General features: G+C 52.4%; 1 protein-coding gene across 2 annotated transcripts in view; it reads right to left on the bottom strand.

Moving 5' to 3' along the window:
* LOC111145075 (dedicator of cytokinesis 1) overlaps window positions 1–22,424 on the bottom strand; it is a 506,031-nt gene extending 483,607 nt beyond the window's left edge. For both annotated transcript variants that reach the window (XM_022499695.1, XM_022499696.1), the window contains exon 1: window positions 22,376–22,424. In XM_022499695.1, coding sequence (XP_022355403.1) covers window positions 22,376–22,421 — 46 coding nt within the window. In that variant the 5' untranslated portion in view covers window positions 22,422–22,424. The remainder of the gene's footprint in view (window positions 1–22,375) is intronic.
* Between the last annotated feature and the right edge of the window lie 5,065 nt (window positions 22,425–27,489).

The raw sequence follows: 27,489 nt of genomic DNA, 5'->3' as shown, positions 1-27,489 counted from the left end.
GCACTGAGCACTTTCCATTCAGTCTCTGAGTCCCCCACTGGCAAGGGAAGGCAGGGTCCGTGTCCACCATGAGCTGATAGATGAAAACACTTTGGTTTCTGGAGATGAGAGGAGTGTCTTACTCCACAGCCTGAATGCATGAACTCTGTGCTGTAACCACCTCCCACTTTAGACTGGCTTCCACCAAAAACATAGAAAAACAGGGCCAGAGAGAACCACAGAGAAGCCAGCCATGCCATTCAACAGATGAGGAACCAGAAGCAGGAGTGACCCATCCCAGGCCAACTTCCATGCTAGCTCTCCATGTTGGAGCCCATAAGAGGCTTCCCATGAAGACACAGTGCTGTCCTTTGCCCCACTCCCCCAGGGTCATCTGGGAATACACTGTCTAGATCTTATTTCTGAGGCGCTCCAATCCCTCTGGGGGTCACCGGGCCTTTCAGGGATGTTATTATCAGTTCTTGCCTATCTCATCTTTGAAGCTATTGATAACCCTTCCCAAAATCCCCGGTTGGCTTCTTTAGCTGGTATGACTTCTGGGATGAAGGGTAATGATCTCTCTGGGCCCAGTCCTGCCCACTTTCACTTCACTAGAACCCAAGTAGCTGTTGCCTTCACTGGTCCCCCTAACATCTAGGAGCTACAACTGTCAGCCCAGCAAGTCAAGAGTTAGGGAAGCTCCGCTCAGCAAAGGCTTCAGCAGGTATCGGATAAAGGAACTCACTTGGCACTGCTCTTTGCCGCCCAGACCTGTTCCCTAGTGTACATTAGGAAAGTGCTGTCACTTGGGACCACATTCCCCCCAAGGAATCAGGGCTCACCCAGGTTTGCAGGCTTCCACACATTCTACAGCCCTTGGTCAGATCAGTTTGTTTTGAGATGTTCTTTATTAGAAGCTGTTGTAGGTGAAATTTTATACCCCAAAAGTTACATTCAACTATCTAACCCCTGGTACCTGTGAATGTGACCTTATTTGTAAAAAGGGTCTTTGCAGGGGGCGCCTGGGTGCCTTGGTTGGTTGGGCAACCACCTTCGGCTAGGGTCGTGAACCCGGGGTCCTGGGATCGAGTCCTGTTATCAGGCTTCCCCTGCTCTGAGGGGAGCCTGCTTCTCCTTCTCCCTCTGCCTGCCACTCCCCCTCTGCCTGCCCGCTCTAAGACATAAATAAAATCTTTAAAAAAAAAGAAAAGGGTCTTTGCAGATGTCATCAAGTTAAGATTAGGGGCGCCTGGGTGGCTCAGTTGGTTAAGTGACTGCCTTCGGCTCAGGTCATGATCCTGGAGTCCCGGGATCGAGCCCCGCATCAGGCTCCCAGTTCCACGGGGAGTCTGCTTCTCCCTCTGACCTTCTCCTCGCTCATGCTCTCTCTCACTGTCTCTCTCTCTCTCTCAAATAAATAAATAAAATGTTTAAAAAAAAAAAAAAGATTAGGGTGGTCCCTAATCTTATGACTGGTGTCCTTGTAAGAGGGAAGTCTGGACACAGAGACTCAGAGGCACAGAAAGCACAGCAAGCAAAACCACCAGAGACTGGAATGTTGCTGCCAGGAGCCAAGGAAGCCCGAGGATTCCCAAAAGCCACCAGAAACTAGAGAGAGGCAAAGAACAGATACTCCCTCTGAAGGAGGAACCAATCCCCAGCACCCTGATTTCAGACTTCCAGCTCCAGAACTGAGAAAATACACTTCATTTGTTTGAGGCCACCTGGTTTGTGACTATGGCAGGAAGCTAAGACCAGAGCCACCACTAGTCAATCACGCTCACCATGTGGCAGGCAATGTCCATGTACTTTACACCCCTTAGCTCACATCATCCCCACCATGACCCTACCAGGCAAGCTCCTAATCACGCTGCTTGGAGATAAGGACACCCAAGACTTGCAATTCACCCACGATTTCTTACTAGAGACTGGTAAGGGTAGGGCACGGACCCAAGTCCTCCTTCATCTCATCCTCCCTCTTGCAACCTGAGTGCTGGCATCCCAGGCTGTGTGACACCTGCCTCCTGTCGGAGGGTACGCTAACATCAGCAGACACTTCCACTCTAAGCAGTGGTATGGAACTCAGACCCACTATTCCCCTCATCCCTCTCCCACGTCATTTTTCCCCTTGAACTACTGGAAGCCAAGACCACTCCACATCCCGGATGTCAGAGCTGCTGACTCCCAGGGCACCAGGCAGAGCAGGGCTCCTGGACTACCTGCACGTCTGGGGCTCCAGAAAGACGCAGAGACCTCGTTCAGTGGCGGGTGTGTGGTCACTGGCCCAAGAGAACCCCAAACTCCAAAACTGACCTCCGGAGTCTGCTACTCTGTGATGTCAGTAGCGCATCCCAGCAGGGAGATCCATCTTTATCGCCCATCACAGGTCCACTGTTCTGCCCAAGAACCGTGCAACGAAGTGAAACACGGAATCACCATATGGCCCCACAATTTCACTTCTAGGCCTGTTCCCAAACGAGCCAAAACAGGTGTCTGAACAAATACTTGTCCATGAATGCTCAAAGCAGCACTATTCTCAATACCCAAAATGTGGAAACAGCCCAAGCATCCATCAACAGCCGAGCGGATAAATAAATTGCGTATGTGTCCAGACAATGGAATATTATTCAGCCATAAAGAGGAGCGGAGAACTGACACAGGCTACATCGTGGAAGGACCTCGAAAGCATAATGCTAAGTGAAAGGAGCCAGACGACAAAGGCCGCACACTGTCTGACTCCATCTATACGACAGATCAGAAGGCAAATCCACGGAGAGCACAGGCTGGGTTCGCCAGGGCCGCCTCGGAGGGAGCGGGGACAGAGTGCTCAGCGGGCTGGGCGTTTACTTCGCAGTGATGTCAGTGCTCTGCAACCACATGGAGGGGATGGCTGCACGAGGCTGTGAATGTACTAAACACCACTGAACTATCCACGTATCATGCCTGATTGCACATTACGTGAATGTCCCCTCAAGGCTTCAGTTTAGTAAGCCCTTCAACTGGTTCGTGAACTTACAACTGTGCCAGCAAATGCCCCCCTGCCCACCCTGCCCCCCAAGCCTGCAACTGTCACCCCGAGAGGTACGTTTCCCCACCAGACTCTTGAAAGCGAGGCCAATAAGGGACAACACACCCCGGATGTCGACTTGTAATCCGTGGCAACACAAGGGGCAGCTACGAGTACTACCCATGGTTTACAGATGAGCAAACCATGGCCTGGAGGGCAAGGCTAATTCTAAACACGTCACAACCTGCGGGGGTACCACCAGGCCTCACCCCCTGCTCAGCGCAACCACAAACCATCCCTGACCCCTCCGGGATCCAGGCCAGGGACTATCCAGCCCGTAACAGGACCTGACAAGGAGTTCAGAATCAATTCTGACACAAATAAACTTGCATGGATTTTCACCTGCACCTAATAGATCTATACGTGACTGTAAACCCCGGCTCCTTCCGCCTCCCCAGACAATGGCAGCTTTCACGGTTAGCACTGTTTCTTCCCTGCCGTCCTCCTGGACAGAGATGCCATTCTCAAACAAGACATATGAAAATGCCTCAAGAGATTAAATGCCCTCGGCCAAGGTTCTGAAAGTGACCTGATTAAATACTTAACCGTAATTCCAGTCTAGACTCAATCCATCAGCCCTTCTGGCTCCGGGCAACACTGCCTGTGCGGCGATTGTGCAAAATAACGCTTATAAATGGAAGCAAGAAAGCCCATTTCTCCTTCGTTTCTACTAAATTGGAAGTTGGAAACTTAATAATGCTGGCCAAGTTTACAAGTCAGGCTACGGGCTCTGCTGAGGCCCCCAGGGGACAGGGCCCAGCCGTCAGGCCAGGGCACAGCTCTCCAGAATTAATCAGGGCGGAGAGCCAGGTGAAGCCTGCCACAGAGCAGCACGCACCAGAGAAATGGGTCTGCTGCTCCCTCGCTCTTTCTCCACCCCTGACCCCCCCAAAACCCGGAGGGCTCTGAATCCTTCGCCTCACTCAGGTTTTATATTCTGAATCCAGGGAATCTGTGCTCAGTTCATGTTTTATTCTTTTAGGTTCTCCAACAAACCAATCATCTGAGCTCCAAACCTCAGGCACACAGCTCCCTCCACCGAGAGCGCTGCACCCCCCCCTCCTCCCCAGGGTATTTTCTGGAGGCCCTGCAGGTGTCTACAAGGGATCCTTGCTCCAAGCAGTTCCCAGACCATCTGGCCCCGGGCAGGTAGCCCTCACCTGCCAGTCGGAGCACTCACTCCGGCCGGCCCAAGCCTGCTTTCCCACCAGACTGTTGGCAACTCAAGGGCGCACACCAAAGTCTGCCCTGTTCTTCATGGGGTCCCCAACACCGAGGAGGGTGTCAGCCACGGAGGCCTCTGTCGCTCGGTATCCGCTGCAGGGAGGAGTGGAAGGAGTAACCCCCCCGGCAGAGATTCTCTCGGAGGGAAAGAAGCCGTCTACTCATACACAAACCCCCAAGTTAACTGCACCGGAACTATCCCCAACATACACTTCAGAGCCTGACTCCTCGGGGGATGGCAGTTAATTAAGCATCTCCTATTCACCTCAAGCTCTGGTCCATGAACTTCACACCAAATCCAAACTGAAAGAAAGAACCAGACCCAAGAAAGACCAGCATCACTTAACATAATCATATGGATTAATCATATCTGGCGCACAGTTACCCACATCAGTCTCCAGACAGTTCTCAAAAACGATAACACAAAAGTCACTGGCCATGACCTCTCTGCAGGACAGGAGACCACGCCTCCTGCACAGAGACAGAGCACAGGCGCAGGGTCTCAAGAAGGCCCCTACAAGCTCACCATCTTCTCTCTCCACTGGCCCTCTGCACCTGCTCCCCAAGTGCATCTCTGCCCTAATCCTCTGTCTTCGGGCTGCCCTCACCAGTGGCTGCACACGTGGGGACTTAGGGCAACAGAAACTGATTTCCTCACAGTGCTGAAGGCCAGAAATCCAAAACCAGGGTATGGGCAAGGCCATGCTCCCCACAAAGCCTCTAGGAGAGGATCCCTTCCCCACCTCCTCCAGCTCCCAGCAGCCACAGGTGCCCCTGGGCCTTACGGCAGCCTCACTTCCACCTGCTGCCTCAGTCCTCGCAGGGCCTCCTTCTTGTGTGTCTCCTCCCTTCTTGTAAGGACAACAGTCATACTGACTTAAAGGCCTACTCTGATCCAGTAGGACCTCGTCATATCTAACTGTATCTGCAATGTCCCTAACTTTCTAATAAGGTCACATTCTGAAGCAAAGGGGTGACAACCTATCTTTGGCGGGAGGGCAGCGGGATTAGCCCAAAACATCTCCGTTTTCCATCATAAAGTATTTATAAAGTGATCCAGTCAAGTCATTGCTTGTAATCATAAGGAACTGTGCTTTCCTTGACGCTAATATGTAAATGTATGCAAATACTCACGTGAAAATGTTGTTTTTTACTGCTTGGTTTTTTTTTCTTTTGCCTCCTTTTCCTAGATCTCTAAATTCAGATTAAAGCTTATGAGTAATTTTGAACTTTGAGAACAAACATCAAGTAATTTATGTGGAAATCTAATGAGTCTACTTAACGGCGCTCTAACCTTTTTTAAATTTTTTTAATGGAAGACGGAAGTACACTAAACTTGGGTCGTTCTGTCACCAGGGACAGATTTTCAGGCTGACGCCAGTGTTAGTGTTCCAAGTACCAAGTGGTGACGAGGTGCCAGGCACCACACTGAACACTGTACACGCGCCATGCTGTTAGCTCTCAATCAAACACCACAGTCACCACACCACCAGCGGCCTGCCACACTGCAGTCACCACACCGGCACCGGCCCGACACAAGCCGTCACCACACCGGCACCTGACACACTGCAGTCTCCACAGCACAACCAGCCAGGCTAATTCCTCAGCTGCCCCTCCCACGCCCCCACATATCAGGCGTCACTGATGACTTTTTAACCTTTGACTTAAAGTCGCCACAGCGTTTTATTCCAGGCACAAAGCGCCACACGGATGCCGGAGGCCGGCCTCCCTGCGGCACAGTCCACACGGCAGAGGCTTCCGTCCGCGCCGTGCTGCAGACGACGGGCTCGTCACCAACCAGCAGCAGCAGCAGGGAGGGAAGGTTCTTTCACGGTTAAGCGTCATCTCTCCTTGCCGTTCTGTGTATCCCCTCACTATCTTCTCGGAAGACAGAAACCAGAAGCTTCCATGATCTAGATGTGCCCCCGGAAAGGCTAACGACATGACTCCATCCGGGTCTCGGCTGTCCTCCCCGCGCTCCGGAGTCTGTCTGCGCAGGCGCACCCACGCGCGCTCCTCAACGCGCACTTCCGGCCCCGGCCCGCGAGCCCGGAGCGGCGAAGACACTAGGGGCCCCGGGAAGTGAGGGAACAGGCCTCGGCCGTGCCGCCACTTCGCGCGGCTTTTCGTTCGCGGCGCACGTGCGTGTAATTACACGGACTCGCGGACAGAAGCAGAAGCAAGCGGAAGGCCAGCCGGCCGGCCCCCCGGCAAGGCGGGCTGCGTGGAGCAAGCGCTCCCCTCGACTGCCGGCAGGACCCACGCCCCGCGCCGCGTCTGCGGGCTGGCGGCGCCCTCCCCGCCGCGACACGGATCACCGCCAGGTCAGTGCGGAAGCGGCAAGCGCGGTGCACATCACGTTTTAAGCTCGTGGAAAGGAAAGAAAAAACGTTGCGGCGGACACACTTCAAGAAAAAATGCAGGGGTGCCTGGGTGGCTCAGTGGGTTAAAGCCTCTGCCTTCTGCTCGGTTTATTATCCCAGGGTCTTGGGTTCGAGCCCCACATCAGGCTCTCTGCTCAGCAGGGAGCCTGCTTCCTCCTCTCTCTCTGCCTGCCCCTCTGCCTGCTTGTGATCTCTGTCAAATAAATAAATAAAATATTTAAAAAAAAAAAAAAATGCAAAGCGGCCACACACGCCTGCGGGTAAGCAGCGGACCTGGGCAGGTAAACAGAACACGGACTTTAGAAACAGAAGTACTAACGCAATACTGTTTATGCCACGATTATTAAACCTCTGTCCGCGGGAAACACTTTCATCCACTCCTTCACGTCCAGGGACTTAGATTCTCCACTCTGAAGGCCCCTTCCACGTTACTCCCACTTTTGAGCGCCTGCCTCTCCGTCACCGAGATCGAGGAGGGGAAGGTGCAGGCAGACGTTTCGGAGCCCTTGACCACATCTGGTCCCCACCGGTAACTGCTGGTCAGAGAAAGTGCAAAACGGAGATTTTATTTTCTGTTCAACAGGAAGCAACACGGTTGAAGAGGCAGGAACCCGAAAGAACTGGATTTCTGTTAAAGCATCTTTTTTTTTTTTTTTTTAACCTTTTGCTCAACTTTCACTGCCCCTCCCCCACTCTGAGCATCTAAAGGGCCCCGGTGTTCACTAAAGCTCTGGACCAGGTGCCAGAGAGGGTCCCTGCTCTGCTCCCACCACCCCCAGCTCCTCAGTCCGAAAAAGCAGGTGACTAAGTGTCCTTTTAAGCCTGAAAAGCCTGTGGACCTCCCATTTCTCAATCCACACTCAACACAGGAATACAGATACACTTGGAAGGGCGGGCATTTCTGAACGGTACATTATTTAGAGCATGCCTATGAGATTCTGACATCTTTCTACCTTTCGTACAGCTTGCCTCCTTTTCTAATTAGTACATAATTCTATAACAAAACAGCCATTATTCTAAAGTGAAAGGATCATGAAGACTAAGCCAGGGGCTGGCAAACCACGGCCCGCAGACCAAATCAGGCCACAGCCTGGCTTTGTACTGCCCATCCACAAAGAATGCTTTCCACCATTTTTTTTTTTTTAATGAGGCAAAACTCATGCAATTTAAAATTAAATTAACCACTTTAAAGCGTATGATTTGGTTAAAGCAATTACTTAAAGAAAATTCGGTGCCTCAGTCTCCTCTGTAAAATAGAGATCAAACATAGCACTCCCTTCGCAGGAATGTTGTAGAAGTCAAGTAAATGACAGTATAAATAAAGGAAGTGTGCAGTTCGGTAGCATTTAGTACATTCACAACCTTGTGCAACCCAACGCTATGTTGTTCTAGGTCTAAAATACTTTCTTCTCTGGCCAAAGAAACCCCACCCCCATTACAATAGTCACTTCCATTCCCTCTTCCCCCAGCCCCCCCCAGCCAGTAATCTGCTTTCTGGGTCTATGGATTTGACTGTTCTGGACATTTCCTATACTGAGAGAATCCTGAGATTTATGTCCTTTGGTGACTGTCTTCTCTCACTCTGCCCAGTTTTCTAGGTTCATCCGTGTTGTAATGTGTATCTGTGTTTCACTCATTTTTATGGCTCAAGAATCGGCCGTTGCACGGCTGCGCCATATTTCATTCACGCACTCATCTGCTGATGGACACGTGGACAGTTCCCATGTCCCGAGTTATAAAAACCACCACTTTGGACATTTATGTACTAGTATTTGTTGGAACATCTGTTTGCAGTTCTTCAGGGAACAGCCACAGGAGTGGAATCTCTGAGCAATACAGTAGTTGTGTGCTTAAAACTTTTTGAGGAATTGCCCAACTATCTTCTGATTTTTACACTTCTGAGTGGTTCCACTGTTTGTTTGTCCTTAAGTAGGCTCCACGCCCAATGTGGAGCCCAACCACCGGCTTGAACTTATGATCCTGAGATGAAGACCCGAGCTGAGATCAAGAGTCGGACGCTTAACCAACCGAGTGATCCAAGCGCCCCGAGGGGGTTCATGTTTTTAATGATTATATACATATGCACGTAGTCCCCTCTGTTCTGCCTCCTGGCCAGCAAAACCTAAGGTATTTATCATCTGGACCTTGACAGAAAAAAGGCTACAGATCTCTGTTCTCAAGAAAAATGTCTGGCTGTTCCTTTCAGCTGCTCACGGCTCTGCAGGTACAAAGCACTTCAATGTGTACGATCTACTTTGACTTCATTGGCGTCTCATCACCATGGTGCAGGGCACGAGAGACCAGGGCAAGAGCCTCGCTTTACGGATGATCACAGGCCCCGAAAGCTGCTCAGAGCCTCCCTCGGGTTCTGCAGCCACCAGGACCCGGAGCTGGGACTCGCCCTGCCATCTTCCTTCACAAACTTGGGTTTTCCTTCTCCACTCATCCACTCTTCACTCCTGCTCATCCAGTCCCTGCACTTGACCCCAACAGCTAGACTGAGAAGGCGTGTTATTGGAGCAACACATGCAGAAGGACTTGAGAAGCAGTCTGAGAGGACAAGAAATTGGGAGGGGAGGGGGGAGGCAAGTTTAGGAACAGCCAAGTCACAAAGGTGCTGGCGATGCCCGAAGGTGTGGTTGAGCTGCCTGGTTACCAAGTTTGTATGCAGCACGGCACCGGGTGTCTCCTTTCCTTCGGGACTGAGCCTCTTCTTAGGGAGCCACCTGAGTCCCGGGCGGGGGAGCTGTAAGTCCATTTAACCCAATCACACAATGGATTCCTGAGCAATTCTGTCGTACGTCCCAGAAGGAGCCACACACCCAGAGATGTGACTCTCCAACAGGAGATAGCAGCTTTCAAGTTAGTTCCCAGTGCTTGGCTGAGATAAAATCCCTCTGTCCCTCTGCCTTCATCCAATAGGTGTGTTAGGGACCATGTCAGGTGCAGGGAACAAAGAAGGGAACACAACTCAGCCCTTGTCCTCAAGGGCCCTCTGTCCAGCAGCGGCCAAGGATAAGGTGGGAAGGAAGTATGTGAAAAAACTGCAGAGAGCCACAAGGAGGCAGGCTCACATTCAGCCTGGGGTGGGGGGTTGAGAGAGGTTTATAAGTTGAGCTGAGCCTGGAGGTGGAAGGCAAATAAAGACTGTCTACAGGCAGAGAGAAGAACATATGCAAAGGCCCAGTGGCACTGCCAGAACAGCAGCATTGACTGTATCAGAGTCTGGGTAAAGAAATAGCCACGGACATCACTGAGGTCAGCCGGACTGAGTGCCATCCATCCCTTTATTCTGTGGGATCCCCAGTATCGGCTCCCATCCACACCTCTCCCTCCCCTTGGCCTCTCCAGGCTGATCCTCAAAGCAACACTCCCCAAGAACCAGCTGAAGAAACTTGGCAGCCTGGCCACAGTGCCTGGAGGACCAAGATGCATTCCTGCCTTTGAAAAATAGGCAGGAGAACACACATGACGTTAGAAGGACTTGAAAATAAATCTTGAGAAGTTAATAGAAGCACAGCAATTTGGAAGAAAAATAATCACATTTCCCTCCTGCTATATCATTACTTGCCCCTGGAAAAGTCAATTATGTTAAAGAAAATAAGTTATTATTTTCGGGGGGAAGAAAGGAGCCTTGATAAGTGCCTTTATTCCAGAAAATACAACTCCAATGGCAAATGCCTTAGCTCCTGTATTTCTGGAGGTCTCAGGGCAGCTGGAAAGGTGTTGCTAAGGAAGAATGTGGGGAGGGTCCAGAATTCCCCTGGCAAACTGCACATCTGTCCTAGAACCTGACCTCAAAACTGCCATTTGTGTTTCTCAGAAAGGAGAAGAAACAACAGCTGGCTCCTGACCACCTTCCCACAGCCAGCAAGCCTGGCCAGAGGCCCCCACCTCCTCCCCTTCATCCCCTTCCTCCCCGCTTCCTCCCCTCGGCCTCTCCCCAACACACACCCTTCAGGAAGCAGTCCTGCAGGGTTCCAGCCTGCCTTCCCATGTCTCAGGAGAGCCTCTGCTTCCAGCGACACTAACAGGATGCCACAGTAGACAGCCAGGGGGTGTTGCCTCAGAGTCCAGCTTTACCCCTGCGGGCTTCACCCCTGCACTTCATATCAGCAGTTCCGGCAGGGGAGCCATCTTGCCCACAGAGGACATGTGGCAAGAGCTACAACTATGTAGGCTGTCACACTGAGGGAAGGGGAGCGCTACTAAGATCTAGTGAGAGACCAGGGATGCTGCTGAGCCCCCAACAAGGCACAGGAAAGCCCCCCACAACCAAAAATTATCCAACCCAGAATGTCAAGAGTACACAGGTCCCGAAACCCAAGTTTACAGGAATTTGCTCGTTTAACCGTCAAACAATTCTGCAAGGCAGCAACTGCTGCTATCCACGGTCCACAAGTGAGCTGACTGGGGCGCCGGGCGGTGCGCAGTCCCCCGCGCACACATCCCAACCTGGACACTAGCCCTGGCTTTGACGGGGCAGCCTCCACAGGCACTGATGCACCTGAGAATTCAGAGGAAGGAGGTGCTGAGCCTCAAACAGGTCACTTCCTGGGTTTACCACCAGCACCACTGGGTGGAGGTGGGCCTCTCAGCCAGATCCAGGACCCACTGCTCCAGGCCCCTGGCGGCGCCCCTCTGCCGAGAGCTCAACTAGCCACGCAGCTACACCATCCACACGTCGGCATCAGGAGAGTGTGGCTAAAGAGAGCAGGAAGAGAACCACAATGCTGTGAGCTCTGGGGGACGGCAGGCTTCTCCTCAACCCTGACTACCCCCCCCCCGGCTCTCTCTACCACCCCCCATCTCTCCTTCTGCCCCAAGACTCCCAGGCCCTGGGGACTCAAGGCCATTCCTGCTGGGCCCTCAGCCCCCACACACATTTGTCCCCACAGCCCAGGCTGGGAACAGGGTCAATCTTCCAGAAGGGGTCAGGAGGCAGAGAGAGTAAGGCCTGCAATGCTGGGGCCCCAGGCACAGGGCCTAAGAGCTAAGACAGGAATGGGCCGATTACAGACGGGGACCCGGGACCAGCCCGGCACCTGGTCGGACAGGACGATAGCAGGAAATGAGGCCAGAGGGCTGTGAAGGACATTTTTTTAAAGGTTTCCAAGCAGGCAGCAGCCCCCACAGTCTGAAAACTGGTCTGAGAACCTGAGAGCCCAGGACTGACAAGCACTGAATGTGTTGGTTTTGCCATGAAAAAACACCAAGCCCATCCCTGTCCCTGCAATCTCCCAAAGCTAAAACAAAAAAACAAAAAAAAAAAAAAAAAAAACGAGTTTTTGGTAATTCACTGAATGGCAAAAACTAAACGGGCTCGGAAAGCAGGAGGATCACAGGTCACCTCCCTCACATCGCAGGTGACCGTACAGCGCCCCCGCAGCCTCATCAATGTGTCTGACTGCGGGGACATCCCCAGACATGCGGGGCTGTGCGGCACACACGTGAGCCTTCTGCACAGGTACCATCTTCCTCTCCACGCCGAGACCAATCTGAATTCGGAAACACCACTAGCCCCAAGGATTCCACATAAGGCACTGCTGACCCGTACCATGATCTACATCCCTAAAGGGCGACTCTGGATCCCCCACATCTAAGAACGATGCTGGCAAGCAAACCAGAAGGAAGGTGGGAAGGCACAGTCTGGAAGGCACAGTCTTGTTTGACCAATAATTCCTCTGTGGCTTATATCACTGCGTTCCTCAAGGAAGCGGGGATGCACTCGCCTTCATCACTACCCATCACGCACGCCGGTTCAACCGCTCGGCTTAGGGCTTCCTCACAAGGCTCTGTGGCTCACACTGTTAATCAATGACTAGACAACTGGTCGGGTAATAAAACAAAAGTTACAAAACCTTAGGAAAAGTAATGCTCACTCTGCCTCACTGCCCCTTTCCAATGAGAAAGGAAGTTTCACCAGAAACCATGTATTTTCTCCAGAACAGGCTGACAACAATTCTACAAAGTAGTACTTTCTCCTTCTGAAAGAGGAAATACTAGAAAGTAGTACTTCTCCTTCCACAAGCTCTACCACATGCATTCTCTTGCTAGCTCCTCTCTGCACTGGTGGCAAAGAGGTAAATGGAGGCCACTATTGCCCCATCTCCAAGGGCCTGAGGCCGGGAAGGGTAGATAAGGCAGAAGAGTGGCGCCCTGGCCTGGATTCCAGGCATTTTGACTCCCAATCCAAGTGCTCTTTACCCTATACCATAATAGCCCCCCAACCTAGCTTTAAGTTACAATAGCTGTGACTGATTTACCTTCATAGCCTTTTTTCAGCACATGCTTAGTCATAAAGTGTTATTTCAGAACAGTAAGATTCCATTCTAATACACAAACACAAACACTCAGAAACAAAGCCACAGTTCTAATGAGCAGGCTTTAGTTCACCACCTCCTGAGGCCAAAAGGATTCCAAAGCCGCAGGAATGGGATCTGGGGGTGCTGCGTATGCCTCAGGATGGTGAGACCAGGAACCACTGGACAAACGTGAAGTGACTCATTCAGAAGGCAGTCTCGCCTAGGCTCACAGGTCCGCCCCAACCCCCTAGAGTACTCACTGGGCCAGGTCTACAGTGAAGGACATCCTGGAATCTACAGGACAGAAGGAGCAAAAGGCCAAGGAAAAAGGCAGCACCTGTTCTGACTCGCATCTCTTCATATCTTTGTCAGGGTCTGGACATCTGTTCGGCCAAGCGACTCTCACGACAAGGTGGTGTGACAACTTACAATCTCTGTGTTCGATGCCAATAATGCTGAAGGGCCTAACTCCTCCTGATTAATAGAAAGCGGGTGTCGATGACAGGGACCTATTAGAGGACAGCCCGTACACACATCCTCTTCTTGCAGAGCACACAGCTAGACTCTATTTCCAAGCCCCTGGTGCTCTTAGCTTGGGCCAGACACTGAGCTCTGGGATGGGCACAGCCTCCAGCACTGGCAGGGGAGAAAAGCTCCTGTGAAAGGTCCTCCGTGTCTTGCTTTCCCCATCCACAAGCTCAAAGGCAAGGAGCCCAAGACCCTAGTGGAGGGCATGGCCACAGGAAGGAGCCTGAGTCCCCAGATGACTAGAGGCAGTGGAGCCCCTGTGCCCCCTCCCCACCAGCCACTTGGACTGTGACATAAATAACAAACTTTCGGGTCACCTGGGTGGCTCAGTCCGTTAAGCGGCTGCCTTCGGCTTGGGTCATGATTCCAGGGTCCTGGGATCAAGCCTGATGTTGGGCTCCTTGCTCAGCAGGGACCCTGCTTCTCGCTCTCCCTCTGCTGATCCCCCTGTTCTCTCTCGCAAATAAATAAATAAAATCTTTAAAACAAACAACAAACTTTCATTGTACGAAGCCTAGGAAATCTTGGGGCTCTTTGTCACAATAGCCGCCCAACCCTGATTCAGAAATCACAAGAGTTAATTTACATATAAAAGTGGACCTAACAAATCTAAGTCTGTTAAACAAAATCACTCAAGATGGCACACAAAATCTGTACCGCGCTCCAAACGAAATGCGGCAGCAAACTGCACCCGTGAAGAGCAACTCCAGCCGGACAAGGAGTCCAAGTGACATTTTTGGGAAGAGATTAATCCACATGAGCTTTACTGGGCTCCCTTCATCTGGTCCCCTCAGGAGCTCTGGGGATCGACCTGACAGGACCTCAGAGCAAACGCTGAAATTCTAGGGAAGAAGCCATCAAACATCGCTCCCCGTCTTGGACCCTCCCTTACAACAAGTAGGGGCTGCAGAGACAATGGGGCCCACATGGCTTCAGTCACACAGTCAGAGGGGCCGAGGGGAGCAAGAAAGACACAGCTATGGAGCACAGATCGGGGCCAGGGTTGTGCTGGCTTATCTCTCTCTTTATCCCCGGAAGTGCCCGAAGAGGATGGTACCATCCATTTACAAAGGAGAAACGGCTTACAGTAAATAACTCACCCAAGGTCACCCAGCTGGCAAGAGGATAAAGCAGAGATCCAAAGCTGCACCTCCAAGTCCCCCAATCTGCGTGTGATCTTTTGGCACGTACCCCTCACAGAGAGAACACCTTTTTCTCCTGGAGGCCCAAATGAAAAGTTAACGAGCCGACAGACATCTGTCTAGGGTGAAACCACCTGGTTTTTAGAAGCAGAGTGCCCGGGTACAGAAAGTTCGGCATCTCCCGAGCATGTGGGGCCATGGACGGCTGCTGGGTGGCCTGCTACCACTGTGCTTCTGAGCCATCATCAGGAAGCATGGGGCCGTTTATGTGTCCCATGCCAACACCTGCCCTCTCCCCATTAGCTCCCAAAACTAAAACACTCCCGTGAGTGCCCAGGGCCTCTGCAGACTGTAGGAGGGTTGGAAGAGCCAGCTTCACGGCCTACAGAGTAGAGAGAAGCCCCCAGAGCTGTGCACTTGGCCCAACAGTGACTGTGCGATGTTGGTACCAAAGGCGGTCCTTGCCATCACTGGACAACTGGCATTCTGGAACCACAGGGAGCCTGGCCACCCTACCCACACACCAATACTACAGTGGAAGGAACTGGAAACACAGCCAAGCTAGAGGTCTCCGTCTCCTAATGCCACAGGCACGTGAGCACAGACAAGCCAAGTGTGCCAGCAAAGAGCTGTTCCCCAGCTGCGCCCACCATGTGAATGGTCACACGCTCAACTTCCTGTTCGGGTCTCAAACCCCCTGACTGTATCACCCCGTCACTAACTTGAAGACAAACAATCTCCAGGGCTGAACACAGACACTAACGTGATTCCTTAAATTAGATTCTAAGGGCCTTGTCAGGGAGAGGGGGGCTGACACTGCAAGCTCCCACCTCCCGTTCTCCCTCCTTCCTTCTTCCAGGCATCCCCAAGGAACTGGGGACCCACGACCTTGCAAAAAAATAATCATTCAGATGGTAGCCACCAAAAGCACACAAAAATTGAGGGAATCTTACTTGTGATAATCATGTTATGGCTTATGTCCCCCAAAATTAAAACACTGAAGTTCTGCTCCCCACTATAATTCAGAATGTATATGGAGACAGGGTTTTGAAAGAGAGGATGAGGGAAATGACAACATGACGGTGGCCCAAATCCAATAAGAGGAGGTGAGGACACAAACACCATCGAGGAAGACCTTGTAAGGAGGTGAGAAGGCAGCCAGCCACACACAGCAAGCAGGCGGCCTCAGAAGGAACCAACCCTGCCAACATCTTGATCTTGGATTTCCAGCCTCCAGAACTGAGAAAATAAATTCCTGCAGTTTAAGCCCCTCCGAGTGGACTTGTTAAGGCAGCAAACTAATGCACATACTTCACATGTTGACTTGAGGGAGGGTCCCAAAGCACTCCCCTCCTGATTAATAAAAGCTAACTTCGGCACTGCTGATTATATACAGCAGCTAAGCTACTATTGACATAACAATGTTTCCAAAGCGCCTTCACCATCCTTTAGCTCCTGTGAACCACCCATCAGCCGATCTTGTACACAAGGCCAAGCATCATCCTCCATTTTGAAACTGTGGAACCAGCCTTGAGAGGCTCAAAGACTTGCCCCAGATCACATCAATGAAGAGTGGCCACACCAGGACTAAAACTCAGATTCTGACCCCTCCCTGGGTCCCCTCCTTAGGGCTTACCTCTCAGAAGACCTTACCAAGAAACTGGGGAGGAGTCTGAATATCGAGCCCCGCCGTCAGCCAGTGGTATAGGGCACTGCTTGCCTCCACACTGTTGGACAGCGCTACCGGCCTTCCACGCCACGATCTCCTCTTCCAACTGCTCTTCAGGACCCTAACACATTCAACACCTGCACAGCTCAGTGGCCTCAGTGCAGCCCCTGCTGCACCTGTCAGCCGCCTTCCCGCGCACTGCAGCTCACACAGCAGCCCAGAGGCTCGTCTCTCAAATGACACCAAGATACCTTCAAGGAGGGGCTGCAAAGAGGGAAATGCAAACCCAAACCAAAACAACGTACCACCACACTCCACGAGACTGGCTAAAATAGGCAAGATGGACAAGAAAGGCTGGCAAGGGGAACCCAGATCACACATCTGTGGCTGGTGGGAATGCAAAATGGTGCAGTTACTCTGGAGCAGTTTGGCAGTTTCTTAAAAATCCAAACACACAACTACGTACAACTCAGCAATGGCCCTCCTGGGCACGTATCCCAGACAACGGAGACTTGTGTTCACGCACAAACCTGTGCATAAATGTTCATAGTAGCTTTACTCACAAAAGCCAAAACCCAGACATCCTTCGTCAGGTGAATGGTTGATCCCTCTGGGTACCTCCAGGCCACAGAACACCACCCAGAAAAGAAAAGGAACCACCCCCCATACACACAAGGACCTGATGAATCTCCAGAGAACTACATGACCTGATAAAAATCAATCCAATACTATATGATTCCATTCATGGAACATTCTTGCAATGATAAAACTATAGAAACGGAGATTACTAGTTGCCAGGGATTATGCGGGAAAGAGGAAAGAGGTGGGTGTGGCTACAAAAGGACAAGAGGAGGAGTCTCGGGGGTGATGGCACTGCTCTGTGCTCGGACTGCGTCCACGCCTGCATCCCGGCTCTGTGCGGTACTGTAGTCTGACAGGATGTCACCTTGGGGGAAATCAGCAATGGGTACATGGGAGTCTCTCTGAATTAGCTGTTACAAACATATGTGTTTATGACTATCTGAAAATACAAAGTTTTTTGTTTTTTTTTTGTTTTTTTTTTTATTTATTTATTTGACAGACAGATCACAAGTAGGCTGAGAGGCAGGCAGAGAGAGAGGAAAGGAAGCAGGTTCCCTGCCGGGCTCGATCCCAGAACCCTGGGACCATGACCTGAGCCGAAGGCAGAGGCTTTAACCCACTGAGCCATCCAGGCGCCCCTGAAAATACAAAGTTAAAGAAAAAATAAAAACGAGGAGGAAGGAAGGATGGAAGGAAGGACAAAGGATGGAAGGAAGGAAGGGAACAAGAGTGGGAACTATTCACATCCCCAAAACAATCATGATAAGATGCAATATTCTAGGAAAACATTGGCACAACAATAAATTTAAAATTTTTATAATGTTTTCAAAGTAAAATAAGGTTTGTAGAAATATGATATGCCCTAATTTGGTTTTTCTGCAACTCCAGTGAATGAAAATGTCCGCATTTCTATTTACTTACAATCAAATCTAATTTTTCTTCCCCAAAGTAGCAGCTTGCTTGCTACTCTAGATAACAAAAGAGATCTTTCTGCAACTCCCACACTCCCAAATTTATTTGGATATTGCACTACTCCTAGCAGTTATCATCACTCAGAACTAATCTAAATACACACAAGTCATGCTCCCCTACACCAAGCAAATGAGACTTTCCCCCAACAGAGGGGCAAAACACACCATTAAGAAATCACCTTTTGGAGAAAAGTATTCTTGCAGCAACTGTGCCTGTCAAATGCAAACACAAAATCACTTGTCACCACACTTCTGAACTGCACTTTATTAAATAAATATTAATAAAAGCTGCACTCCATCGAGTGCCGGGCTGATCTCAAGCACGATGCCCCCTGCTCTGCCAACATTATCTCAATGCATCGTCCTTGGTCTTCGTGGTAGCCAGGCTTAGCTCCGCCTTCCAGATGGGGAAACTGAGGCTCAGGAAGCTGAGTAATTTCCCTACGGCCCACATAAGGAGTAAGAGCCGGGAGTTAAAGGTGCCCACAGCACCAACACCCGCATCCCGTTTGAGCTCTCCACAGAAAAAGCCAGAATAAAGCACCCCACTCGGGTCCGCTGGTGTTCACCCTCCACCCTAACAAAGCTGAAGGCCAGCGAGAGCACCTTACTCTCCCGAACGGCTCTCTGCACCACCTGTTCCATTTCTCTGGCCGCCTTAACAAATGGCCACATCCTGAGCAGCTTCAAACGGTCCACAGGGATAATCTCACAGTTCCCCAGGTCAGACACTCAGCGGCTCTGGGTCTCAAAGTCTAGCTGCTGGCCGGCTGGACTCTCGTGGGGAGCCCAGGAAGGGATCTGTTTCCAGGCTCATTGGAAGTCCTGGCAGAACCCAGTTGTGCCTGTAAGACTAAGGTTCCTGATCCCTAGCTGGGTGCAGCTGCCCTGAGCTCCCTGGACTTTCTCTGGTCCTTGTAAGGGGGCTCCTACAACTCAGGGCCAGCAACTGTGCCTGGGACCCTGCCCAGGCTCAGAACCTCTGACTCCACTCTTCTGTTAGCAGCCAGAGAAAGTTCTCTGCTTTGGGGACCCGTGGTTGATAATGCAAGATCATTTCTCCAACTCTAAGTCCCATTACATTAACCACATCTGCAAAGCCCTTTCTACCATGTCACATAACATATTTACAGGTTCTGGGGATTACAGCATCGACATTTTGGGAAGGAGGCCACTACTCCACCTCTCACACCAATGAAAGAGGTGAGCACACCATCCTCAGGTGTGACTCCAGAACACACTGCATCTTTTCACCTCATCTTAGGAACAGGATCCATAATCATTTTATCGGCATTGAGACCCCAGCCTCTGCCCAGCTGGGGGATGATGGAAAAGTTTACCCCGTCCGAGCCCTCCCTGTGCCAGGTAGGTCAAAATTCATCCCTGTGTTAAATAACCAAATCCATAAACACTGACTCACCCAATTCAACCCCAGGGGGAGACATTAACAGGCTGGTAAACCTCCGGGGGGGGGGGGAGCAACCCGAACCCCACTGGAATAAATGGGGCGGGGATGAGCACTTCCTGCCTTGCTGAGGAAGCAACAGATCAGCTGTTTACTCCTTTCCCCAATGTACAAAATAAATAAATAAGTGAAGTGTCTCATTTACAAACAATGCTTCTAACACATTCCAAGTACTTCCAAACAATGAGCTGTGATTCATGTTTCCAAATGAGATGGAGTTTTATCATTTTCTTTCCCCTCGTGATTCATTCATCCCGCCAAGTCAGTGGTCTGAGTGGAAGCAAGGCCCACCCACGACCCGCCACAGCCCTCCAGGGAAACACAGCCCTGTTGTTAGGCTCCCCCAAAAAACGCTGTGGTTGGTAAGGGGCATGGCCAGTAATTTTCCCTTGGGCGGAAACAGCCCATTAGCCAATGGGCAAAAATCCCTGCCCCCCAGCACTTCTGTCTTCCGTTCGGGAGACCCTCCAGTGCCAACTCCTAGAACAGTGGAGAGCTTGGGCTGACCCAGATGTGAGCATCCTCGCCTTCCCTTCTGCCCAGAATCAAAAGAGTTGCCTGATAGGCCATTGATGCTGAGCGAGCTGTGCTGTCCCCTCCCTTCTACCCCATTCTGTGGCCTCGGCTCCACCCTAGTGAAACCAAGCAGAGCAGAAACCCTCTCCTCCACCTGACAGCCATTCACCCTGTTCCTAGAACTGCCTGGCAAAACCATCGAGCACATGGTCCTTTGGAAACTTCCTAACAGACTCTTCTTAAAACCACAGCATTAGCCAAAGGTGTGATGCTGGAAGTCACCATAGCGAGTGGTGTGTGTGTGACGTAACAGAGAGGGACACAGCCATGTTCTTGCCCCCAGTCACCTCCCCAGCAAGGAGACCCCCTCACTGTGTCATGAATGCTCCCTCTGGTCTTCTCTAGAGGGCAAGTCAACAAGTGCCACACCTAGTATCCTCACTGACACCTAGTGTCCTCACTGAAACCATCAGGTCACAGGTCATGCTGGGAGCCAACAAGAGGCATCAATGTATCTTAAAACGCCCTGCTCCAAAGAGAGCCCCCCTCCCGGCCTCCTGGCTCTCAGGGGAATGGTGTAAACTCCAGAGCCAGGCTTCCAGTCCCAGATGTAGCACATACTAGTGGTATGAACAATGTATTTCTCTCCACCTCTGTCAATGGGAGTGACAGGACTCCCATCCCACAGGACTGGGAGGGGGGAGGCAAGCCCTCAGAGCTGCTCCCCTGCCTCCTCTCCCCAGGGCTGTCTGTGCTCCTGCTCCTCCACTTGCCTCAGGCCTCTCCCTCCCTCCTCTCCAGAGTGCTCCAGGCCCTCCTCCATCTGCCTCTATTGTGTTCCAGTCCTCAGCTCACTCCTCTCTCTCTCTCACACACACACACATACACACACACACACACACCCCAGCAGGCTCTCCACAGCCCCGACCCTTACTGTCACACCTGAATCAGTGCCAACACTGAACGTGCACGCCACACCTCCCCGACCTGCTGCAGATGCATGGTGACTTTTCTATCAGGATGGCGGGAGTGAGACCATACGGAGGCACCCAGGGTGCTGCTTACTCACTCGGGTCTCCCACCTGTCACTGAGCTCCATGCCCATGTCTGGGCCTCCCTTCCTCATCTCTAGAAATGGGGCAGGAAGAGAGCTCAGTCATAGCAGTCCTGGAGCAAGAAGTGCCCCCACACATGGGCATATGGACCAAGAGGAGTGTGGGCCCAGAGGACCTACGACTGTCTCAGGGCTGACTCTTTCCCAAGCAGCTCCACTGTCACACCACAGACATCTAGAAGAGACAAGCCACTGGAATCACAAAAAAGGAAGAACCCTGAGGGCTAGGGCGCCCCCTGAGGCTTGCCCAAGTTCAGAGGGCCAGCTCTGGAGGAGACCTGCAGTGGGGACACAGGCATGGCACCGCAAAAGCTCAGGGACCCTGGGTGGGGGTACGGCTGCCCGAGTGGGAGCAGAAGTCCCAGGAGGAGGAGCCCTGAGAGGGCACAACCTGGCGGCAGAGGGGAGGCCAAGGTCACAAAAGTCCTTACAAGTCAGGCAAAGTCTAGCCTGGGTGACGGAGGTGATAAAGGAGCAGGAGGAAAGTCCGACGGAAAACGGGGACGGTCCAGGATCCGGGATCCCGGAGAGCAGCCACGGCCCCGACACCGGTGGACGAGAAAGGCCGGACCCCAGACCCTGACAGGCAGGCTGCAAATCCCCGGTGAGGAGGAGAGCAGGGCAGGGCGCAGCGAGGGCTGGGGTCCGTTTGTTCTGCTATCAAGGAAAGCCTCGGTCTCTGGAATGCGTACTCGCTGGGTCCGAAATGTAAACTTGCAACCCGACTCCCCCCACTCCCCTCAGGAAACGACAAAGAGCGGCGGAGCCAAAACAGTCCCGCCCTCCGCAACCCGCTCCCGAAGCCCGGGGACGCGGGAGCCCGAGGACGCCGGAGCGCTCGACCCGCCGCTACGCTCCCGGGGTCCCGCGCGGTCCAGGCTAGGGCCACCAAGGGGCGGGCAGGGCGCCCAGCCCGCCCAGGTCGCGCGCACCACTTCCCACCGGGAGAGAGCACAACTCTTCGCTTGGGTCCCCGCAACTTGCAACTGCCCGCCCGGGAAGCTCCAGCCCCTGCACGCAACTTCACCCGAAAAGCAGAAAAGCCGCGGCCCAACAATGACCGCGGGCCGGCCCGGCCAGTCCCCCTCACAACCCCACGAAGACTTCGGCCGCGAGCAGGATGGGGTCTGAGCTCGGGCGGCCCGGGAGGCTGGAGGGCTCCGCCACCGGGTGCCCGACCGGGAGCTGGGGGCGGGGGGGGGGGAGACCCCTCGGGAAGTGACACGGTCCGCCCCCGCCCCCGCGTGTCCCCGGCCCCGCTCGCCCGCGCGCCGGAGGGGGCGCCGGGCACTCGGGCCGGGCCGGGCCGGCGGCAACAGGCTCCGGCACCCCCGCCCGCCGCGCCCCGCCCGGCCCCGCCGCCCCTCCGGAGCGCGCGCCGCGGGGAGGTCGTGCCGGCCCGGCGCCGAGTGGGGCGCGCGGAGCTCACCCACGCCGTATTTCTCCTCTCTCTTGGTGGGCACCCAGCGCGTCATGGCGCCGCCGCGAGAGCCGCCGCCGCCGCCCGGGCAGGAAACTCCGCGCCTAGGCCGCCATTTTCCATTCCTTGCGAGCCGCGACAGGATGGGGAGGAAAAAGTTTGCGGCGGAGGCGGTGTCATGTGGGACGGGGCGGGCGGAGCGTCGCGGACCGGATGGGAAAGGCCGGGAGCGCCGGCGAGAGGCGGGCCGGCCCCGGGCCTGTGAGCGCGGCCCCTGCGTCGGGCACCGCGCGCCGCAGCCTGTGACTCCCGCGCCCCGCCCGCGGGACGACCCCCCGCCCCTCCCCCTGCGCGGGATCCCCGCCCCGCCCCCGGTGTCCCACAACGAGAGGGGGCGCCCTGGGCGGAGTGGAGCGAGGGGGACTCTAAGATTTATGAAGCTTGGGGTTTGCCCAGCACGGGGCTCCGGCCGCGGACTCGGGTTCCGCCTCGATGCGGGGAGTCCCGGAGCGGAGCAGACCCGGAGGTTCCCTGCCTGCCCGAGCACGTGGTCCCTTCCCCAAGGAGACGGACTTTAACTGAGCACCTATCCACGGCCTGGCCACGCCAGCCAGACTGGGGCCGCGGAGGTGCCCGGTAGAGTACCCACAGGTGGATGGGTGTTTGCTCCTCGTGCTTGGGCGGGGACGGTCGGGGCGGGGGCGAAGGGCTGGTGAAGTGCCGATCACGGAGTGCTTCCCGGGGAGGTGACCTCTCTCTTGAGTGTTGAATGAGGTTGGTTCCCCGGGGGAAGCCGGGAGGGAGAGGCAAGAAAAGCCCCGCCGACGCCCAGAGACTTCATCCTCCTTGGGCTCGCAGAAACTTCTGCTAGTTGGGGAGGACTCAGTGTAAGGGAGGGGAAGAGAGGAAGTGGGGAGGGGAGCCGGCTGGGAAAGGAAGGCTCAGGCCAGGCGGGGAGCAGATGCGCAGGGACTCTTTGGAACGTGGTCTTCGCCCTCTAGGTGAGTTCTCAGACCCTCAGGGTTTCCACACCAGCAAACACGGGCACTTAGAATTCTCCAAGGAAAAACTGAACACACACACATAGATGTATTCTTACCGTCATGAGGTTAAAACCAAGAAAAGGAGGAAGGAGAAATCTCAGAATGCTCAGTAAGTGGAGTTAATTCAGAATAATATTAAGTGGCGGTCCTCTGTCATGACCTCAAAAAGTGACAATGGCAGTAGGCCTGGGAGCCTTCAAGGACTGGAGGAAGGCAGGTTTAAAAAAGATGAAAGGCTCCATTGGATTGGAAGGGCAATGGGTGGCAGAGCTGGGAAGGGAGCTAGTAGGGCCTGGGGAACTCCAGGTGGTTTCCCATTCTGTATAGAGAATGCCCTTGCCAGCCATTAGGGCCACTCTGAGCCAGAGAAGTCTCAGCATCCCACCTAGAATGCAGATTAAATATACTTCAGAATACCCTAGGAGCCTTTCAGCCTACGTGGATGGGAGAACCTGCTAAGAGCAAGAGGATAAGGTGTGTATGTGACTCCAGAGTTCATGGGTATCAACCACAGCTTCCTAGAAAGTTATAGCCCTTATTCTACCAATAAGGATCTTCGGTCCCGCAGAGGAAAGGGGCCTAGGCTCCAATCCCATGTGGCCTCATGCACACACTTAAACCCTTCTATGGAAATTAGAAACCGTAGGGGCTCAGACCCTGAACCCATGGCCTGGTGACTCTGACCACTTGAAAGAGAAGCTACTGTGAAGGGGCTATGCAGGAGCAGGAGGGTGTCCTAAGACAGGTGACATGGTGGCCTGGCTCCTCCAGGTCAGGAAGGGCTTCCCTGAGAAAGCAACGGATCTTTAATGACAAGCAGAAACCAGCTAGGCGAACTGCTGCGGGAGCAGCATGTACAAAGGCTCTGGGGTGGAACATAACACATATCCCTCAAGGAACTGAAAGACTAAAGCATAGGCAAAAATGAGAAAGGGACACAAAATGAGCCTGCAGAAGAAGGGTCTTGCCAGGAATTCTGACTCTGCAAAGAAAATCTGGCAAACAAATTTTGGTGATACTTACCTTCTTTTTTATGCTTAATTTCAATTCTGCATGTGTGGCTACACATTGGGGAAGATGGGTGTTGTAGTGAAAGACCAGGGGCTTCAGAGTCACACAGACTCAGAAGGCCTGGGCTAGCCCCTGTGACAGTGTGGCCATTCTTCTTCCATTTCTGGTCATTATAATGTTCTGAGCCTTAGGGTTCTGGTCTTCCTACGTAGAAAGGAGGGGTCATGGTCCCAAGCTCACGAGGCTCTCCTGAAGATCGCAGGAGAATGTGTAACTCTGCTTGGCTTCCCCCTGTGATGCTGCCCCCAGATTCTTCATCTGATAGCTTCACGGTTCACATTTTCTAGAACAGTGGCCACTTGCAGTCTGATAAAGGTGACCCTCTGAATATATGGATAAATACATATTTATGCATTTTTATAAGACTGTCACATAAATGATTTTCTAAATCAGAACTTTAAAACTCCATATGGACCCCGGACCATGCGTTTGAGACAGAGGCTTTGGTCCCATTCTTGCCAAGTGTGCCCGAGCTTGGCCGAGATACTGTACATGTGGTCACACAGTTCATGCAGCTCTGAGGTTTGTCAGCGTTCCGTGGCTGATTCCAGCAGTGGTCTCATCTTGTGGTTCTAAATCAAGTCCATGGCCCTGGCTCCTTGCCCTGTGGTTACATGAGCTTGGGACTGACTACATCTCCAGTTCCAGGAGCCCTGTTGGCATTTTTAACTCCTGAGTCTACATGCCTGGGCCACGGATCTCAACCACACCCACCAGGCCTGGTGCAGGACTTAGGTCTGTGCTGTGCTTGTAGGTGTGATCACCCAGGAAGTTCACACCATGGAGTTCCTAGATGTCCCCTCCTAAGCATCTCATCCTAGTGACCTCCTCAACATGTGGGAGAAGCGAGAATTGTCATAAAATGTCATCATCTAATAACAGTTTTCAATTCGAAAAGTAAATTTAAATGATTTTTAATTTGAAAAAAGTATTCCATATTTACTATACAAATTCAGGAGGTATATTCTTGCCTGGTGGAGACGCCAGAAGGCACAGTGATTAAGGGGAGATATTTATTTGCAGCAGGCAATACAGATGAAAACAGCACCTAGATATGGGGGGTTGGTTCTTCAACAAGGGGCTTGACCACAGGCTGCTTGTCACTTGAAAGGAAAGGCCATGGTCTTGCATTGAGGCCACTAGTTGCTGCCCCTTTGAGCCAGTGGCAGATATCCACAGCATTTTAGGTGAGCAGGCATGAGGTCACAGTGTACAAGGTGACATAGCACAGGAAAGGTATATCCAAGGCTTTACATCTAAACTTCAGTTTACAGAGACAATCAAACAACAAGTTAAATGATGTGACAAGAAATACAGACATAGACAGAAGGTGGGACCTTCTATAGGACGCTGGTCTGGTGTCATCAACAAGAAAGTATTACAGGGGAAATGGGTAGATAAGAAAGAACCATTCTAGATTTTGAAAGACTTAAGAAATATGACATTCAGGGCACCTAGATGGCTCAGTCGGTGAAGCATCTGCCTTCAGCTCAGGTCATGATCCCATTGTCCTGAGATTGGATCCGCATAGGGCTCCCTGCTCAGCAGGGAGCCTGCTGCTCCTTCTGCCTCTGTCCGCCCCTCCCCCATGTGCTCGCTCGCTCTCTCTCTCTCCCAAATAATAAATAACATCTTTTAAAAAAATAAAATACTGCAAAAAAAGATGAAATTGTTCAATCTAGGTGATAGGTCGATGAGTGTTTCACCTCTACTGTTTTATATGTTCGAAATTTTTTAGAAAATAAAGTCAGTGGGGAAAAGGAAGGGCTTGAGATTTAAAACCCAACTTGAGAAACAGTAGCCTGGACTGGCCTCACTGGGACAGCTCCGCCTCCGTCTGGCCTCCCAGGTGTGCTGCTCAGCATTCTCTGTGAAGATTATGAAGACAGACCCTGGGTGTTAAACTTCCACCAGCTCCGCAGAGCAAATGTGTTCAGTAGAGGATGCTGGCTGCTGCACCGGTGTGCCTTGTGGGCAAATGTCACTACGAGTATAAATGCACACCAAGCAGTCCTCCCCACACTGAGTACACAAAGAAATGAGCTCTGGAGCTGGGGGCCAGGACACCTACCAGAGAGAGAGTGTCCTGACATCCAGGGAGCCCTGGATCTGGGTGGCAAGGCAGCTGAGGCCTTGCCCTTGGAGGCTGGATGCTCTCACGGTGCCCCCAACCGTGAACCTAAGAGGAACAAATGGTTTTCAGGCGCCATATGCTAGTTAGTGCCAGACTGTGATCCCTGACAGAAGGGGAATGAATGGAGTGTGTTGTCGCACAGTTGCCCGGCTGGCTTTCTAGGGGTGGTTTTGGGGTGGAAGCCCAGGTAGGGGACTCACCCAAGCCTGGAGTCTCCCTCATTGGAAACAGAAAGTGGAGTTCAGAGAAGCCACGACTGCTAGGACTTGAAGGTCAGAGTACCCAAGAGGATGGGAGCTGTCCACACAGAGAGAGAATCCCAAAGACCTGCAAAAAGGGCTGCTTTGGGTCTCTGAATACTACACATGTGTGGATTAAAGCTTCATGAAGCTGTCTGTGAAAAGAAGACCAGAAAGTAGCAGGCCCCAGACAATTCCCAGAGCTCACAGAGTAGTTAGTGCTCCCCCCAGGCAGTGTTCAAAGAGCTCATAATATAGAGTGGGACAAGTACAGTCCTCCAAAGGATCACACCCTTGTAGTGGGGCTCCGTTAGCCCTAAACTAAAGGCTGCTCTAGGCCATAATGAAGCTGAAAAACAAGCTCAAGAGAATGAAGCTGAGCCCAAGTAACTTAATATTGCCAGCACAAAGTGCAATGCTATCTAAAAGAATACAACAAAACCCAGCACCCAACAATGTAAAGGTTCATGATATCTGGCATCCTACCAAAGATGACCAGGCATGCAAACGTGCAGGAAAATATGACCCATAAGCAGGGAGAAATATCCATCCGTAGAAACAGAGGCAGATACAAAAACCTTAAAGCAGTATTATCAGTATGTTGCATGCCCAAAAATGTAAGGGAAAACACAAAAA

Source organism: Enhydra lutris, unplaced genomic scaffold (genome assembly GCF_002288905.1).
Source record: "Enhydra lutris kenyoni isolate GAN:26980312 unplaced genomic scaffold, ASM228890v2 scaffoldscaffold12, whole genome shotgun sequence".
NCBI lineage: Eukaryota > Metazoa > Chordata > Mammalia > Carnivora > Mustelidae > Enhydra > Enhydra lutris.
The sequence above is the reverse complement of the archived record's forward strand: the minus strand, read 5'-3'. Positions and strand labels throughout refer to the sequence as shown.